The sequence below is a fragment of the Lactuca saligna genome, chromosome 8 (assembly GCF_052625555.1).
Source record: "Lactuca saligna cultivar CGN05327 chromosome 8, ASM5262555v1, whole genome shotgun sequence".
NCBI lineage: Eukaryota > Viridiplantae > Streptophyta > Magnoliopsida > Asterales > Asteraceae > Lactuca > Lactuca saligna.
In genome coordinates, this window is record NC_136424.1 from 27467703 (window position 1) to 27487601 (window position 19899).

Below are 19899 nucleotides of genomic sequence, written 5' to 3' on the forward strand. Positions count from 1 at the left end.
TTTGGGTTTTGTTTATGTTTTCATGCAGTTAGATTATTTCATGTGAATAATTTGATTGTTATTTGCCTATTTTGTCGGTTGACTTTGGAAGTTGTTACATTTCAAATGTAATATGTCAAGCCGATAACTGCTGTTACCTTTAAATAAGGAGCAAGAAGAGAAATTCTATGCTGTGTTCAGTTTCAGTAAAAGAAAAGATGATACATCGGAATAGGATTACTAAGCTTAGTAAAACACAACAAATAAGTTTACTGACACTGATAACTGCTGATGGACAGTTGAGTAAGCAAGGGAGGTGTAGTGATCCTTAAACAATTCTCTCTAGAAATTACTAAGAAAGATTGGATTTCTATTGGATAAAGTTTTCACATGTCATCCACGATTACTTTTGCCATTACAACTGCTGTAGGTTAGAGATGTACATTGGTGGTCTTTTTAGGATTGAGCTTTGTCTTTTCGGGTTCAGGGGGTGTTTGGGATTGCTGTTTAGTTTAAAAAGTCTTTTTCAACAAAAAAACTTTTTGTTGTACAGTTTTTTTCAAAAGTAGGTTTTAAAATGTGTTTGGATTAGCTTTTGAAGTAACAAAGGCTAAATAAGTCATTCTAAAAGGACTTTTATGGTTACCAAACAACTTTTCAAACTTTTAGTTTTTTGAAAAAGCTAAAAATCCAAAGTCATTTTAAAAGTTATCCCAAACACTCTCGAAGTCTCTGCGTGCATCTTTTTTGTTATGTTTTGGGTTTTATTTGGTTCGGTTATAGTATTGTTGTTTTCCTTTTTTTTGTTTTGGTTTTGAGTTTTTGCATTGGCAAATGTGGTATCAACACTAAAATTGACATTAAAATTACTAAAAGAAACAAGCGGAAAAAGTTGGGTAATGTGTGATTATAGGATAGTATTAACACAAAAATGATATGTATATAAACTTTAGTTTCCGGTTATTTTTGGTATCGGCCTCGGGTTGTTAGACCGGTCTTGGAATGGTCCAATAATTTTGAGAATAGTTTGAGAACCAGCCGTTCTTTTTTTGGACCGGTCTCGTTTTAGACTGATTTGGTCTTGCTCTTTTTTCTCGACCGGTACGAACCAATCTTTTTATTCATGTCTACGACATATACATACAAACTATTAGTTAAATGAAAAAGAAAGAAAAACGTCAAAACTAAAAATTAACGATCAAATTGATGAAAATAAATCTATCAACAATGACCGATCGACAATAATGGAAATACATTGTTAATCATAAATAAACTAGAGAAATTTCATGAAATAACCATATCTTAAGGGGTGTTTTCACATTTTAACTATAAAATTTTGAAATTTATAAAAGGACAATCAGATCCGCAGAAGGTGCTATGAGGATCGCTTAATGGCTCTGAGGATCGGTTCTCGAGCAAAAGATAGTGCCAAATTTTTAGGTATGAAAACGTAATTGCCCATTTTTTGAGTTAATTATATGATGTTAGAGTGTATGATAGTTTGTATGAATATATGATAGTTTAGTGATTAGTAAATCCTAAAGTTTTGCCCGATTTTTGCTATGGAAATATCGTTTCTGCGAAGAACAGATTTGATAAGAATAGATCCACAGAGCTCCGTCTGAGGATCGATGTTCATCTCTGCGAAATTATTATTATTATTATTATTTTGATTTTATATGCAAAAAGGATTATTAAGTAACAAAAATTATTAAAAATGATTATTAAGCAACAAATTATTAAAAAAATAGACTTGTTAATTTGGGCACTATGTTTTGCTTAAAAACAGATCCTCAGAGTCATTAACTGATCCTCAGAACTATTTCTGCGGAACTATAAAAACCCCCGAAATTTTTTGTCCTTTAGTGTTGCCAGCTCTTTTCCACTGTGCTAAGATTCTCAGATGGTAAATGGATCCGCAGAGCACTCTCTGAGGATCTGATGGTCATTTTACAGATTTCAAAATTTTATGGTTAAAAGATGAAAAAAACACCCCTTAAAATATAGTTATTTCATGAAATTTCTTAATAAACTATCTAATTTAAATATGAGAAGAAAGGCAAGTTAACTTGGTTTGAAATTTTAAAAACCAAAGTCCTGTGACTTTCTGAGATTCTTTGAAATAGGACGCTTCACTGTTTGGATTAAAATATTTTTAGAAGTTTATTAAAACAAGAATAAACAAATCCCAAACCCCGCTAATGTAACTGCATCGACTCTCCATCTCCGGCAACGCTTCCTCTCCTTCCAACGCCCTCGCCCTCGCCCTCGCCCTCGCCCTCGTCATCTCCGACTCCGGCATGTTTGGCCACAACCACCAGACCAAGCCTTCACTTTCGTACTCTTTTACTTCCACATGTTCCTCATCACCAAGGTCGCTTTCCCCACCACTATTTACCCCACTTCCACACTACTCCTTTCCTCCAACCACAAACCGCCTCCTGACCCAGACCCAGACCCAGACCCACTACTTATCCAAGTATCCAACAACCCGGATACAATGCTGACTTTTGGGTTGACTGTGTTCTACGGATCAATACGACGACCATTCTGATTGACACTTGGGCACCTTCCTTCTCCTTTCTTTCATTTTGATCATATCGGCACTTTCTTTCCCTTTTCTTTCAATTTGACAGGGAAATTCAGGGTGAAAGCCCTAATTCCATCATATACTAGTAAAACTAAGTAATCCCCTCTTCATTCTTAGTTTTCTTTTTCAGCGTTGATTAACCCTTTTGCGTCAACAATTATACCAAAGGTCGAAGGATGAATTCAGCTCTCCAGAATTACAATTGAGCAGCAAAATACAAGGTGATTTATTTATTTATTTATTTTTCATTCTAGTTAGGCATTGTGATATGTTTCTAATCCTCATAAATTACTTCTGCTTGTGATGAAAGAATATTTTAACTCTGCTCTTTCAAAAAAAAAGATCTGATTATAATCTTTGGAAAATACTTTTTATTTTTAATCCCTTCATTATCATTTGTTTCTTTATGCCTTCCACAGGGTACACTCAGTCTAATGGATGAAAGTCAAGGACTTAGTAGCCAATCAGACGATAGCTTTCAACACAGAAGACAACAGATAGAGCCTATTTATAATGCATTCATATGTCGTTTTACAAAACAAATCATGAGAGATCCTGTAACCTTGGAAAATGGGCAAACTTTTGAGCGTGAGTCTATTGAAAATTGGTTCAGTGGATGCAAAGAGAACAACAAAAAACTGGTTTGCCCCTTAACATTAAAAGAACTAAAAACAAGTGATATGATTCCAAATATTGCTTTGAGGAACACAATTGAAGAATGGAAAGCCAGGAATGAAGCTGTTCAGCTTGACATGACACGCAAGTTGTTGAATATTGGTTGTCCTGAGACTGATATTTTGCAGGCTTTGGAGTTTCTTCAACACCTTTGCCAAAAAAATATTTCAAATAAGCATATAATCAGTAATGCTGATTTAATACCAATGATTGTAGGCATGTTGAAGATTAGTAACTGCAGAGTGAGGTGTAGAGCTTTAGAGACTCTGCGTATTGTGGTGGAGGATGATGAAGATAATAAGGTTGCTACATGTTTAATATCAAAATCGGTCATGGAACTTTCATGCTTTATTCACTTCTTACAGACCTTTGTATAAGATTCTTTTTGTTGTGTTGCAGGAGATAATGGTGGGAGGGGATAATGTGAACACAATAGTGAAGTTATTGTCTGATGAACAACCGAAAGTAAGAGAGGAAGCTATCTCCTTGCTCTTTGAGCTCTCGAAATCTGAGGCTATGTGTGAAAAAATCGGGTCTGTTAATGGAGCAATCCTGATGTTAGTTGGAATGACAAGTAGTAAATCTGAAAATGTGTCGACTGTTGAGAAAGCTGATAAAATTCTTGGAAATTTGGAGAATAATGAGAATAATGCGAGGCAAATGGCTGAAAATGGTAGATTGCAACCTCTTTTGACACTTCTCATTGAAGGTATTTTGCATAAACTTCTAGACTTTAATTAGTTTATAAGTATATTAGTGCATATGATGTTGAGGTGGGTAAAGTTTAACCATCACTCAATCCTCTATGTGATAATATAAATTTCCACATCTGTTTTAAAAATCCTAACATTCAAAAAATCATATTAATCAACAATTAAATATTTGAAGTTTAAATAGAAGTAGTTTCATATATAACTCATAACACAAAAACATGATCAATATAATTAAAAGAACATAACAAATCTACAAATCAGTCTACCCTCGTGCTTTTTTCCTTTCCATTTATCAACATCTTCATCGATTTTTTTCCCATTTCATCTCTTCTAATCTTGTACTTGAACCATTCAAGTTTATGTTTTATAGATTAATGTCCCACTTTTTGTACGGCCTTGATTTGTAACTAAAAAAACACAATTAAAGAAGAATGTTTGAATGAATATAAATCAATTTGTCCACCCTCTTACAATTAAAATGGTTGCTCTTCACATTGTGAACGTATTAGTAAATGCTCCAATTTCTCTTTGTTGAAGAGTTGCTAATAGGTTGTGAAAGTACATTTTTAGCAATCTCTGCTAGTTTTGGGGTTTCCAAACCATAACCCGACCACCGGTCCATTGGTTTCACTGTCACTGCATCTATTTCTGTTGCTGCCATCAAATAAAGTCCTTTTTTATATGAAAAGTCGTAGACTTTTCTCGCAAAACACTTTCTTCTTCATTTTCAGTAATTTGTTCAAACGCTTTTATTACACCTACTACAACTTCTTTATTGTGATTTGGAGCTTTTTTAGGAATTCCACATGGGACTAACTTCTGAAGATAATGTTTATCATAAAATCATGGAGTCAATGCAAATCTCAAAAATTGTAAGAAATTGGTCGTCTCTTTCCATCTCGCTAGCACGATACTCTTAACTTTATAGTAATCAGAAAAATATTGATTATCGTTCATGACATCTTTAATCTATTGTGACATGTCCGTTTCTCATGTTGTTTCTCCCATTTTGGACCCTCACCGTTACACCATTTGATCATTAAAAAAATTGGTTTTGTTGTAGCAATGCTTGCATACCCAAGCTTTTGAAGCAAATCCGGTCTTTACTACTTTATATTGCAATGTTTACACACCCAAACATGTGCACCACCACCCATGCCAATAATGTCTACTACATTAAAAAGTGGCTTCGAATCATCCACTGGCCATGGAGTTTGAGTATGAGGATGAAGGGACTGTAGAGAGGCTCTAGCTAATACAATTGCTCTTAATTGATGAAGGGGCAAGGTTAAACAAAGAGACGAGAACATTAGAAAAATCAAACAAAGTGTTGGTGAAACTATTAGGAGTGATGATTTTTCGGTGATGATATGGGTCCTAAAATGGGAGAAATATAAAAAACGGACATGTAAGGAGAGATTAAAGATGAGATGAAGGATAATCAGTATTCTTCTAATTACTCTAAAGTCGAGAGTATTGTGTTAGCGATATGTGAAAAGATGACCATTCCTTTACATTGATTGGGGTTTATGTCGACTCTACGATTTTATGATAAAAATGATCTTCAAAAGTTAGCCATGGGTGGAATCCCAAGAAAATTCCAAATCTCGATAAAAAAGTTGTAGCAAGTGTAATGCAACATTTGAAAGAATTGCTGAAAATGAAGAGAAAGAGTGTGTTTTGCGAGAATAATTTGTGACTTACCATATGAAATAAGAACCTTTTATTTGATGGCAACAATGCAAATGGATGTGGTGATGATGAAACCAATCGACTCCCGGTAAGGTTCTCCTTCGGAAACCCCGAAACTGTAAAAATTTGCTAAAAAGGTATTCTCAAAACCTATTAGCAGCTCTTCAACAAAGAGAAATTAGAGTACTTGGGCAAAAGGTTTGTAGTATGAGGACCATATCTGCAGACCTTTGTAGTAGAGGTGGACCAAACGTTTGCAATGTGCAAAAAGAAGTTTGTTTCTTTTTTAACATCTGCAGACTGTTAAAATAAAATAAAATCTAAATAAATCGATTTTTTAATCGTAAAAGACTTTTAATATTGAATTTTAAATTGTTCCAATTTTATATAATTGAACGGTTCCATCAAATTCAAATTCATTTATGAGATTCAATATTGGAATCATACAGACAATTCGTCTTTGGTCAATATTTTTTATAAAAGAAATCATTTTTTGAACTTAGCACTTTTATGACATTATTATAAATATTTAACAAATCCAGATCAAATTTTATGTATTATTGTATAACCACTTTCTTTTCTTTACTTCTTTTATGTGACATTATATTATGATTAATGTCTGTCTAAATTATTTTTTGGTTTTAATGACAATAAGATAGGTCATTTTTTAAACAGTGTAATGGTATGAATTAACTGATATATTTGATATTTATTGTATTTTGTTGTAGTTAAAATGATGAAATATTACCAAAAAAAGGCATTCAAACAAAAAATGTTAATGTTTGAAGAGGTTACAAAAAAGAGGAATTTGAAAAAGTAAAAAAGAGACATTAAAAAAGGTTGTTTTTTAGTCTAGAACATGTCTGTAGAGTTAGGAGACTCTGGTCCATATCCGTGTCAGGAAGACGATGCACCAAGCTTTGTAGTTCTGCAGTCTTCTAAAAAACAAAAAGTCTCTGCACGGCACAGACAAAAGCGACGAAGACGACCTGCAAACAAAAAACAAACACCACCTTACTCATACATATCAAATGTGAAGAGAAACAATTTGAATTGTAAGAAGGTAGACAAGTTTTTTTTTTTTTTTTTTTTTTTTTTTTTTTTTCATTCAAACATCCGTCTTCAATCACATTTTTCTAGAGGATTCCGAATCAGGACCACACAAAAAGTGGGACATTGATCCGGAAAACAAAAACTTGGAAGGTTCGAGTACAATATTAGAAAAAGATGAAATGGGAAAAATTTGAAGATGTTGATAACGGGAAAGGAATTAAAAGGGTCGAAGGTAGATTAATTTTGAGATTTGTTATGTATTTTAGTTATTTTGACTATGTCTTTTTATCTTATCAGTTATGTATCAAATTACTTTTATTGAAAATTTGAATGCTTGATACTATTAAAGGCTAACGGCTTGGATGCTTTCAGGTTCTCCAGAAATCAAAGTGTCCATGGCTTCATACCTTGCTGAACTGGCTTTGAGTGATGATGTAAAAATCTTCGTGGCTAGGAGCATGGGTTCATCATTGATCGACCTCTTGAAAAGTGATAATATGCAGTCTAGAGTAGCATCCCTCATTGCTCTAAATCAAATCTCATCTTGTGAGTCAAGTGCGAAGATCTTGGTTGACCAAGGCATACTTTGGCCTCTTATCAAAGGTCTTTTTTCAGGCTCAAAGCAGCTCCCTATGCAATTCAAAGAAATCTCTGCTACAATACTTGCAAACATAGCAAGCTCCGACTGTGACTTTGACTCTATCCCAGTGGGTCCCAACCACCAGACCCTTGTGTCTGAAGACATACTTCACAACTATCTTCATTTGATCAACAACACTGGACCAACAATGGAATGCAAGCTTCTACATGTTCTTGTTGGACTCACTAGCTCCCCCATTGCTAAAGCTGGCGTTGTGTCAGCAATTAAAAGCTCGGGTGCTATTAACAGTTTGGTTACGTTTATTGAAGCCCCACAGCAAGATCTCCGCATCACTTCAATAAAACTTCTCCAGAATCTTTCTCCAAACATGGGTCAAGAATTAGCTACTTCTTTACGCACGACGCCTGGTCTTCTAAGTAGTTTAATCAAAGTAGTTGTGGAAAACATAACATGTACAGAAGAACAAGCTGCAGCTGTTGGGCTTCTAGCAGATCTTTTGGAAAGAGATATCGGATTCACACGACAAATGCTAGAAGAAGGTGTGTTTGAAATGGTGATTTCAAGAATCAGAATGGTTCATCAAGAAGATCCTAGAGGAAGCCGTTTTGTAGCACCATATTTAGAAGGGCTCGTGCGTGTCCTCTCGATGTTAACATTTATGTTACCCGATGAACTGAAAGTTGTTTCTTTATGTCGTGATCATGATCTTGTGGGGTTATTTGTTGACCTTCTTCAGGTCAACGGGCTTGACAATGTGCAAATGGTTTCAGCTTTTGGGCTTCTAGCAGATCTTTTGGAAAAAGATATTGGATTCACACGACAAATGCTAGAAGAAGGCGCGTTTGAAATGGTGATTACCAGAATCAGAATGGTTCATCAAGAAGATCCTAGAGGAAGCCGTTTTGTAACACCGTATTTAGAAGGGCTCACACGTGTCCTTTCAAGGTTAACATTCATGTTACCCGATGAACCGAAAGCTGTTTCTTTATGTCGTGAGCATGATGTTGCAGGGTTATTTGTTGACCTTCTTCAGGTCAACGGGATAGACAATGTGCAAATGGTTTCGGCTTTTGCTTTGGAGAATTTATCTCGACAATCCAAAATCCTAAGCAAACTCCCCGAAATGCCAATCTTTCACTATTTCAGCAAACAAACAGTGGTGACTGGATTGTGTCAGGTTCACCGTGGAGTGTGTTCACAAAGGGATACTTTCTGTCTATTAGAAGGATCAGCTTTGCCAAAACTTGTGGCACTCTTAGATCACACAAATGAGAAAGTAACTGAAGCATCATTAGCTGCATTGTCAACTTTACTAGATGATGGGGTCAATATAGAAGGAGGGGTGGCTGTCTTACGTGAGGTGGAAGGAATCAAACCGATTATGGATATTTTGCTTGAAAAACAAACAGATAATTTATGGAGAAGAGCCGTTTGGGTGGTGGAAAGACTTTTACGGATAGAAGATATAGCGTATGATGTTTCGGGTGATCTTAATGTTAGCACAGCACTTGTACATGCGTTCCAACATGGTGACTATCAAACACGCCAAACTGCAGAACGTGCCCTGAAACATGTTGACAAGATACCAAATTTCTCGAGTTTATTTCTTCATCTTCTTAACACACCAAATCTACAAGGCTACAGATAATCCATGGAGAAGATTTATAGTTTACACCAAATGATTTTTAAATAATATTGTAATGAGTTTTCATGTATTGAACAAATAGGTTAATTGCTTATTTATGCAACAACTGTTCACCTTTTTCCAATTTATGCAACAATGATGTTTTTTATAATGGACAAAATCATGCAAAGAGTTAATCTGAAACCTTCTTAACCAGTTACCAGTTTATTTATTTTTCTTTTAAATGCTTACTTGGATATATAATCCACGCGTATAAAAAATCCATGTCACTTCTCCCTCCTAGTTCATACGGTTTGTTGAGGTATACAGTTCAAAACTAAGCCTCTTTGACTTCTTTCATACTTTGAAGATCGATTTGGGTCAACATTGTTGAAGGTCATCACTAGCCCAATAGAATCATGTTATTGTCTAGAAGAAGTTAGCATGTTCTAGAATGATCTGGAAGATTCTAGAACATTATGGAATACGATGGAGGAGTGTTGAAGATGCCGGAAGATTCTAGAATACTCTAGAACGAGATGGAAGACCCTGGAAGGCTATGGAACATTCTAGAACACTATGGAAGACACAAGAATGTCTATACTTATCTAGGACATTATAGAACATTCTAGAAACATATAAAAGCTTGTAATAGATATAGAATATTGTAGATAGTTCTAGAATAGCCATGAATGTATGTAGATCTAGAAACTTCCTATAATGAGGTGGAAACACCTATAAATAGGTGTGGAGCTCATTTGCTCCAAACAATCCAACATCCAAGTATCCAAGAAAAGCCTCCAAGTAAGAAAAAGTGTGTAGTAGTCTCACAAAGTGCAAGTTCTCCTTAAGCGTCTTAATAAAAGTCTTGTTGTTTCCCATATAAAGAGTCGTGTTCAACAATCTGGTATCAGAGCGAGGTTTCTTGATAGTGAGAACAAGTGATTCTCGTTGTATCGTGAGTAGTTTGTGACTCTGCAAGTTTAGTGTCGAAACTAGCTTGTTTGGTATTACCGAGGTACTGCCAACACGATGGGTGATCTCCAAGTCTTCGGAGGAATCAAAAAACTCAACAACAACAACTACAAAACGTGGGAAACATGTATGAAGTCCTACTTACAAGGACAAGATCTGTGGGAGGTCGTTGGTGGAAGCGAAACTACGCCACCAGAGGAAGACATTAATGGTGCTTTGCGCAAATGGAAAATCAAAGCAGGCAAAACAATGTTTGCCTTGAAGACCACAATCGAAGAAGAGATGTTGGAGCATATTCGGGATGAGAACACCCCGAAAGAAGCTTGGGACACGTTTGTGACGCTTTTCTCAAAGAAGAATGATACGAGACTACAACTTTTGGAGAACGAGCTATTATCAATCTCACAACGTGACATGACGATTGCTCAATATTTCCACAAGGTCAAGTCGATATGTCGGGAGATTACTGAACTAGATCCACAATCCGTCATTGCAGAAGCTCGAATGAAAAGGATCATCATCCATGGACTCAGGCCAGAATATAGAAGCTTCATTACTGCTATACAAGGATGGCCCGTTCAACCATCACTTGTAGAGTTTGAGAATTTGCTGGCCAACCAAGAAGCTATGGTTAAGCAAATGGGAGGCATCAGGCTGAAAAGTGAAGAAGAAGCACTCTACACAAGTAAAAGTCGAAGGAATTTCAAGCCACCTTCTAAAGAAGGATACAAAAATGCTGACAAAGGGAAGAGTCAGCAAGGAACCTCACAACCATGGAGATCTCAAAAGATCGACAATAAGAGTTCTCGGGGGAGGAGGTTCGAAGGCAACTGCAACAATTGTGGAAAGTGGGGCCACATATCCAAGGATTGTTGGTCAAAGAAAAAGTCTGTGGAAAGCAATGTAGTAACTTCCAAAAAGGAAGTAGAGGATGAATGGGATGCTGAGGCATTATGTGCTATAGAAGAGAATAAGACTAAAAGAGGAAGGCTAATGTTCGTGGATGCCAGGGTAAATGGAGGATACACCAAGGCTTTAGTAGATACAGGTGCATCCCATAATTTCCTTGCTAAAGATGAAGCTAAAAAGTTGGGCATCAAATACACCAAAAATCCAGGCCGGTTGAAAGTCATCAACTCTTTATCCAAGCCTATAATTGGTGTTGCATATGGAGTACCTCTTAAGATAGCAGAATGGGAAGGCACCATAGACTTGACAGTGGTGCATATGGATGACTATCGTATGGTATTGGGAATGGATTTCCTAGACAACGTACGACCCTGGTCATTTGAGAAAGATGATACCATGCGTATCACTAAGGGTTCAATAATTCACATTGTACCCTTGAAGAGAAATAGGATTGGATCCCAAATCCTATCAACTATGCAACTTGACAAAGGTCTCAAGAAGAGTGAGGCAAAGTTTATGACAGCCTTGAAGGAGGAAATTGTTCCCTCAAAGATGGACATTCCGAAGGAGAAGAAGAACATAATGTCACTAGGGTTACATAAAAACTCGCATCTTAGACGAAAAGTGGAACATGTGATGGAGAAACCGGATAAGGCGAATAAGAAGAAAAACACATTAATTCGTAAGAGCAAAGTAAAATCTCTCAACCAAGCAACATCTAAACGAGATGATCAGATCAATAAGGGATCACGTCATAACATGTTAATATTACAGGAATTTTCCAGGGCTTGTAAAAGGGACACCCCACATGCTTACAAGTTCCCCAACGGGAGGCATAAGAAACTATATAAGAGAGTTCATCGGGGTCACGGACAATATTATGGTGCAACAAAAGGCAACCACGAATGTCGTTGTCAACTATGGAAACAATATACGAAGCAACGACTGTAACAACTAAGGAAAAACAAAACATGTGGAAGAGAAAAAGTTCTCAAGGAAGAAGTCAATATGAAACATATCAAGACTAATGACCAAGTAGCAAATGGAGTTCATAAAGGGTTAAGTACTGACAAATATGAGGGCTTTAATTATCAGCTCAACATGGTACAACGAATAGGGGCTAGTGCTGAGGGAGAGTGTTGAAGGTCATCACTAGCCCAATAGAATCATGTTATTGTCTAGAAGAAGTTAGCATGTTCTAGAATGATCTGGAAGATTCTAGAACATTATGGAATACGATGGAGGAGTGTTGAAGATGCCGGAAGATTCTAGAATACTCTAGAACGAGATGGAAGACCCTGGAAGGCTATGGAACATTCTAGAACACTATGGAAGACACAAGAATGTCTATACTTATCTAGGACATTATAGAACATTCTAGAAACATATAAAAGCTTGTAATAGATATAGAATATTGTAGATAGTTCTAGAATAGCCATGAATGTATGTAGATCTAGAAACTTCCTATAATGAGGTGGAAACACCTATAAATAGGTGTGGAGCTCATTTGCTCCAAACAATCCAACATCCAAGTATCCAAGAAAAGACTCCAAGTAAGAAAAAGTGTGTAGTAGTCTCACAAAGTGCAAGTTCTCCTTAAGCGTCTTCATAAAAGTCTTGTTGTTTCCCATATAAAGAGTCGTGTTCAACAAACATTCTATTGATCTCATGATTCAAATGATAGGGCAACATTACAAATGAAACTTGTTAAAGGTAATTGTTTTCGTGTCCAATACTTTTTTCTGTGGTTTCGATCTTCATACCACCAATTTCTTAATTTTACGAATGGCATCATTCTCTTCCTGGTCAAAATGTATTTCAGTTGAGTTACACCTTAAGATGGTGTTTGAGAAGAAGGCTATGAGTTATGCATTCCTTAAGCTTAAGTTGTTGGTTAATCTTCAACAAAGAAACAATATTTATGTATACTAACACTAATAGTCTAATACATATCATTATTCATTCAACTATTTTATTCGCACATATGATTTAAAAAGACAAAAAAAAAAAGAACTTACTTGGTTCTTAACCTGATAACGCAAGATCAGAGCTATATTGTAGATACAAATACCCTCTAAGATCCAGGAACTCATCATATAACTTTACCAATTGGTACATACTGGAGCTATTAGGCTGATTTACTTAAGAATATGAGATATTACAAATTTCATTGTTGAAAGAAACAATCATATAATGTAGTTTCAATTGGAAATTTAATTGTAATTTACATGTACATGTCGACAATAGATTTAAAAAAAAAGAAAAGAAAAGAGAAAAGGGTAGATCATAAATGTATCCCCTTCTCAATTTAAATATTAAGTTAATAATAAAAATAACATTATTATATATTTGTTTAAATTAAGTACTAATTTGTGTACCATGGGGTATGAATTTGATTTGGAACTCTTGGGCTGAAAACCCATTGTATTGTACCATGTAATTCCAACTTCTTGTTTTTAATTGAAGTCTAGCTGTTAAAAAAAAAAACTAATTCGTGACTTCGTCTGTCTAAATTTATCTAATAAATGTTGCAAGCACTTATTTGTATGGAATATACAAATTATGAATCCTATCTTTATATATTAATTATCTTAAATCATCGCAACACCATGCATATTGCTAAATCACCCAGTATTCCGTTTGTCAATTCCTGCATGTTATCGTGACTTTCATGTGTGGGCGTGTGATTAATAATCTTATCACAAGAAACCGTCCCCACACAAGGGTAGTAGCATAATTACATGATTGACTATATAACGTGTTGACTGAAGGGGTAGACCTACAGATGATGTGAATTTTGCCACATCTTCAGTTTCGCCACATGTCTTCATTAACGACTACATGGACTAGATCGATGATGTGAAGTTCCGTTGATGGGAGTGACACATGCAGTGACTCAATCGTTGAATAGTAAATAAAACTGACCAATTTGTCAATTAAAAGCAACATAAATTAATATATGGGTCCATCGATGGTAACCATTGTGTTGACTTCTTCAATAGTCATTAAACCCTTGCAACTATATCATCTCAATCTCTAACTCTAACGATCTTTTTGCATTACAGACTGATCCATATCTCCAAGAACCATGAACTTTTCTACAGCTCTTATATTTATCCTTACTATATTGGATATTCTTGTTTATTATTTACAGAAACAACAGGAGGAACACAATGGTGAGCATAAGAAATCATCCCTGTCATCATCATCATCATCGGATCAACATCGATCCCTACACAACGAAGAACATGATCAGAGGAAGGATTTATCTTCATCATGGCTACTGGATAAAAGATGTCGATGTTTTTCACTTGCTGAAATCAAATTGGCCACCAATGATTTTGATGATGCGTTTGTAATCGGAAAGGGAGGGTTCGGGAAGGTATACAAAGGTAAGATTGACTTTGGGGAAGAAGGAATTGATGTTGCCATTAAGAGGTTGAATCTTGAACATTCGAGTCAAGGGGCAACCGAGTTCAAGGCAGAGATTGAGATGCTTTCCAAGTTTCGCCATAGTCACATCGTCTCTCTGTTAGGATACCATGAAGGATCCGATAAAAGAGAAATGATCATTGTTTATGAATACATGACTAATAGAAGTCTTGAGGATCATTTGCACAAAAGAAAAGTTAACGGAAGTAATTCCTCTCTTCTGACATGGATCCAAAGGCTCCAAATCTGCATAGGTGCTGCTCGTGGTTTGGACTACCTTCATTCGGGTACAGGTGTCAAATCCAGAGTCATACACCGTGATATCAAGAGCTCAAACATCTTGTTGGACGAGAATTTAGCAGCTAAAGTTTCCGACTTCGGGTTGTCTAGGATTGGTCCAGCAAATCTGGTGGGGACCACTAATGTTTATACTGATCAGATCAAAGGCACATTTGGGTACATGGATGCTGAGTATTTTTCAACTCGTAGACTGACACGAAAATCTGATGTGTATGCATTTGGTGTGGTGTTATTGGAAGTGTTATGTGGTAGGCCTGCTCTGGACTTTACATTAGATGAGCAGCAACATAGTCTAGCTGTATGGGCTAAAAGCTGCATCAAAGAAGGTAAGATTGATCAAATCATTGATCCATGTTTAAAGGGACAAACAACAGGTAATTGTGTGAAGGAATTTGGGAGGATTGCATATGAATGTGTTCTCACTCGTTCAAAGGATCGACCCACAATGAGTCAGGTGGTAGCTAGGCTTGAGTTTGTGTTAGCATGGACACTGCAAAGTGGGTCCAGTGCTCGTGATCGAAAACAAATTGGAAGAGCCATGTTTATTGAAAAGGCATGGTCATTGTTCTTGATTAAATCTCCAAGTAAGTTCAAACTTTCTTATCTACTTCTATTGTATTTTTTTCTTAAATTCTCGTTGTGGGTGTTGATTATTGTTTCAGAAAGTCGTATGAGTTCTCCTACAAAGAAACTAGGACAAAGTATTTACAACAAAAAGACAAGTGTTGCAACTGGTTCTCAGAAGGTGTTGCTACCTAATGCTAACACAAAGATACCAATCTTGAAGATGTTTACATTTTCTGAGCTACAAAGTGCAACAAGGAATTTCAAGCAGGAGATGTTTCTTGGAGAGGGTGGTTATGGGAAGGTTTACAAAGGGTGGTTGGACAGTGTAACATTTTCCCCAAGAAAGGCTGGTGATGGGCTTGCTGTCGCCATTAAGAGATCCAGCCCCAACAGGACTCAAGGTCTTAATGAATGGCAGGTTTGTTGAGCTTTTTTCATCTAATGGTATCTGTTTGTGTTTCTTTAAAATATACTCTGTGAAAACTCATTAGATGATGTTTTCTTACATACTTAGATAATTGAACAAACATATTTATTTGATGATTCATCAATACACTATCTCTAACGCCAGTAGGAACATATCCATGTAACATATTCTTTATGGACTGCAAAACGGTAGTGAAAATCAAAATGTTAATCTTGTGTGTTTTCACAACAGGCAGAAGTGAAATTCTTGGGAACATTTAGCCACCCAAACATTGTTAAACTCTTTGGATATTGCTGGGAAAACAAGGAATTTCTTCTTGTTTATGAATTTATGCAAAAAGGAAGTTTAGATATGCAACTCTTCAGAGGTAAGTGTTTAAAAATTCTATCTTTAAGTTTATAAACAGTATATTAATTTCTGTTTTAAATTGGATTTTTCAGAAGGTGTAGAACCACTTCCATGGGACACAAGGATTAAAATAGCCACAGGAGCAGCTCAAGGCCTTGCTTTCTTGCACACTACAGAAAATAATGTCATTTGTAGGGATGTGAAGTCCTCAAATATTTTACTAGATGGGGTAAGTAAAAAACCAATCAAATTTCATGTTTTAATGTTCCATATCTTAGTTTAAATCTTTGTCATATCAATATTCATATATATAATTACATTTCAGGAGTTCAATGCAAAGCTTTCGGATTTTGGACTTGCAAAGTCAGGTCCTGTCAAAGGAGAGTCTCATGTCTCAACAGACATAGCAGGCACCTATGGTTACATGGCTCCTGAGTATATTGCCACTGGTTAGTTTATAAAAATGGTGGTGTTATATATCTCATTGTCAGAAAGATTTTATAAAAATGTTCTTCTTTTGCACATTGTAATTTACAGGTCGTTTATATGTGAAGAGTGATGTTTATGGTTTTGGGGTGGTGATGCTGGAGATCATTACAGGGTTAAGAGCATCTGATTATAATCAAGATGGCATGAAGCAAAACTTGGTGGAATGGGCTACACCTTTTTTAACTGATATAAAGAAATTGGAGAAAATTATGGATCCACGTTTGGGACAAAACTACCCTTCAGAAGGTGCTAGTAAAGCAGCTGAGCTCATACTAAGTTGCCTTGATTCGGACCCTAAAAACCGGCCTTCCATGGAGGAAGTTGTATTGGGTTTGCAAGTTATTGGTTCGGTCAAAATGGAACCAGGGCGGTCAACGTCTAGCACCAGGGGTTGGATGAGCCCATGCAGCGAACAAAGTTGCCCTTGGTCTCCCCTTCGTGGAAAGCAAGGAAGGGCAGTTTGGTCAATGAGCACTCGGTTGTTAGGTTTAAATGTGTGCCTTGGACTCGGTTCAAAGGAAGACCGAACTTGGACGGAAACAAACTGTTCCAAAACCAGAAAATGGGGAAATTGAAGTGAGAATTAGTTGGTATGTCTAATACAATGAAGTACCAAGTTGTGATGAGTAGTTATGATTTGTGTTTAAAGTTTTTTAACCAATTGTGATTATGAATACGTAATTTTTTATATAGGGTTAATGTCACATGTTGCTCGAGTATTGTCATTTTGTTATGTTAGTTCCTAGTCACTTATTTGTATACTATGTATTTGAATTATATGGTCAACATGTAAGCAAGGAGAAAATTGCAAATTTGGTGCCTTTTTTTTGGGGTTTTGGTTTATGTGGGGACCAAAATTGCAAATTTAGTCCTTATCAACAAGTTTCATAATAGTTTTGGTCCTTAGAGATAACCCCATTACGTCCTATGCGTTAGCTCAACTCACGTGCCTCTCATATGAGGGTCTTTTAGTCATTTTACATCTCTCTCTCTCTCTCTCTCTCTCCCTCTCTCTTTCTCTCCCCCCCTTAATCTATTACACCAATCTCTAAAGAACCCTAATTTCTCAATCTAATCTCTCTCAGATTTTTCTCTCCTCTCATTCTAGTTCAATCTCTCTCTTCTCCTTGATCAAGAAACAATTTTGAGATGAAATCCTCATCTAATCGAAATTCTTTCAAAGAACTTTTTTATTTTTTCTTTCATGACAATTACGATGATGATTATGCAAACAATGCTTATATTAAAATTGGTCATTTTTACGAAACATCCAAATGTTTAACCTTTGGCAAAAATAGAACTACATCCAAACATCTAAAAAATGATTAAAACCTAAACCTTCAACCTTCAAACTTACTATTAGAAATCTAGGGTATTTCGTTTGCTTGGATTAAGTGAAAGTTGTGTTTGTACTGTCAAATTGAAGTATTTCGATGATACTCTCGAACTCTCTCAATTGGATACAATTCAGTGATCTTTCGGAACAAAGAATGTAAGAAGTATGATATAGATATGGTACCAGATTAACGACCAAAAAACAGGTATAACACTCTAGTCTGAAAACTAACAGAAGAAACTGTCATAAGGCAGTTCCAAAAACTATCACGAGACTGCCACAAAAATCATTCCATGTCAGGGCTAAACCATTAGAGTCAACATTCAATGTTAGGGTCAAAACCAACCAGGGCCTCTGCCCCTTGGACTCCGCTACCAGGGAAACTGTCCCTGGACCCCCGTTGGTTCAGGGGCTTCACCCATAAATGACATTATACTTTGAATCTTGAATAAACTCAAACAAGTGTGCACTCTGCCCCACCCCTTACTTGTTCAATGTTTATTAAGATTGCATTCATCAACAAATTAATCACATTACACTTAAATAATATTAGTGATACAAATCACCAACATTGTAACATCCCTCTTTTGCACGTATCACAATATTATCCGCTTTAGGCTTCCGACACAAAAACTTCCCAAGAGGCCACCCATCTTAAATTACTCTCGCCTAGGCACCCCTTACTTGTTCAATGTTTATTAAGATTGCATTCGTCAATAAATTAATCACATTACACTTAAATAATATTAATGATACAAATCACCAACATTGTAACATTCCTCACTTGCACGTATCACAATATTATCCGCTTTAGGTTTCTGTGACATCCCCATTTTCACTGCCAGAAAAGACCGATTTGTTTATGCTTTGTTTTATAAAATCAGAGTAATCTTTTAAATAAAACGGTTGCCAGAAAAGACCGATTTGTTTATGCTTTGTTTTATAAAATCAGAGTAATCTTTTAAATAAAACGGTTGCGGAATTTTTTCCCAAAACAATGTGACATCCCCATTTTCACTGCCAGAAAAGACCGATTTGTTTATGCTTTGTTTTATAAAATCAGAGTAATCTTTTAAATAAAACGGTTGCGGAATTTTTTCCCAAAACAAGATATGATAATAACTTATCAAAACATTTCTCAAAGAGAATGTATTTTCATTTAATAATAAAACCTCGGGATGTCATGTTCCGATACAGACATATAAGCATAAACAGAACTTACATTCAATTACACTAAAGATTTACATCTCCTTTAATCTCTCAGTGCAAAGCAGCTTCGTATCGATACCTGTGATACAATTAAACTGAGTGGGTCAGGCTTGGGAGCCTGGTGATCATATAGGGTTTTCAACCCACAATAATATAATTATTATATTCAATCATCAAACAATCAACCCAATTACCCATCCCCATTATCTTCTTTTAATCTTCCCTAAAGATATTATCCTAAGGGTCATCTCCTATATCATATTTACCGCTCATCTCCTTACATCTTATATCCTTATATGCTTGTTCCTAAGAACTTTTCCTAAGGATCATCGCGTGTATCATATATACAATGCTAATTCGGGGATCACTCCCTCAATATGTGTCTAGTAAGGGTTAGGGTATTATTGCATGATTACACAGCCACAACATCGCCTGGACTCGTAAATCATAATAAGGGTTAGACTATCATCGCATGAATACGCAGCCACAACATCGCTTGGACTCATAATTCATAATAAGGGATAGACTATCATCGCATGAATACGTAGCCACAACATCTCCTGGACTCGTAATTCATCGCCTATCTATCATCACCTAATTATCATCACCATTATATCCTCACCTTTCTCTTATCACATTCTTTCAACACACATCAACTATTTCATCTACCCATGTTCTACCCAACATATTTGTAGATATAAATTAAATTTACAACTTATTTAAAAACTCGTATAAAACATTCATTCAACATCCATCTCAAGTAAACAAACAATGTATAAACACATAGCATGTATTTCATAGCAAATACTTCATATCTATGTGTAAGATGAAAGTGACTATACACTCACACATATAAACAACTTTATATTATACACATAACACGTTTTTCGTATAAAATACTTCATAATTATGCGTTAGAAGAAAATAACTACACACTCACTTGATCAGAAGATGATCGGACAACACTACAGCTTGTAGAA

The 19899-nt window shown here is 35.9% G+C and overlaps 2 protein-coding genes across 3 annotated transcripts; both read left to right on the forward strand.

Annotated features, from left to right (window-relative positions):
* The first annotated feature begins 2179 nt into the window (after positions 1-2179).
* LOC145012683 (U-box domain-containing protein 44-like) lies at positions 2180-9143 on the forward strand. Of its 2 annotated transcripts, none has more exons than XM_078971480.1 (4): positions 2180-2790; positions 2989-3546; positions 3644-3953; positions 7075-9143. In XM_078971480.1, exons 2-4 carry the CDS (start codon positions 3004-3006, stop codon positions 8949-8951), a joined length of 2730 nt encoding a protein of 909 aa, XP_078827606.1. In that variant the 5' UTR covers positions 2180-2790; positions 2989-3003; the 3' UTR covers positions 8952-9143. The 2 variants fall into 2 exon arrangements, with proteins under 2 accessions (XP_078827606.1, XP_078827607.1); XM_078971481.1 differs by lacking the exon at positions 2180-2790 and having other exon boundaries at positions 3039-3210; positions 3461-3546.
* A 4734-nt stretch (positions 9144-13877) lies between these two features.
* On the forward strand, positions 13878-17186 carry LOC145011977 (uncharacterized). Its single transcript, XM_078970732.1, has 6 exons — positions 13878-15127; positions 15206-15528; positions 15769-15904; positions 15978-16114; positions 16211-16334; positions 16423-17186. The coding sequence occupies exons 1-6, from the start codon at positions 13900-13902 to the stop codon at positions 16947-16949; spliced, it is 2475 nt and encodes an 824-aa protein (XP_078826858.1). The 5' UTR covers positions 13878-13899; the 3' UTR covers positions 16950-17186.
* The last annotated feature ends 2713 nt before the right edge of the window (positions 17187-19899 follow it).

Bases quoted from the DNA above. Each gene is read 5' to 3' on its own strand.
- LOC145011977 (XM_078970732.1), top strand. From the start codon at position 13,900: ATGAACTTTTCTACAGCTCTTATATTTATCCTTACTATATTGGATATT. The intron at 15,529-15,768 runs GTTTGTTGAGCT...TTTTCACAACAG, and splicing joins AAGGTCTTAATGAATGGCAG to GCAGAAGTGAAATTCTTGGG. The intron at 16,335-16,422 runs GTTAGTTTATAA...TGTAATTTACAG, and splicing joins TCCTGAGTATATTGCCACTG to GTCGTTTATATGTGAAGAGT.
- LOC145012683 (XM_078971480.1), top strand. From the start codon at position 3,004: ATGGATGAAAGTCAAGGACTTAGTAGCCAATCAGACGATAGCTTTCAA. The intron at 3,547-3,643 runs GTTGCTACATGT...GTTGTGTTGCAG, and splicing joins AGGATGATGAAGATAATAAG to GAGATAATGGTGGGAGGGGA. The intron at 3,954-7,074 runs GTATTTTGCATA...GGATGCTTTCAG, and splicing joins TTTGACACTTCTCATTGAAG to GTTCTCCAGAAATCAAAGTG.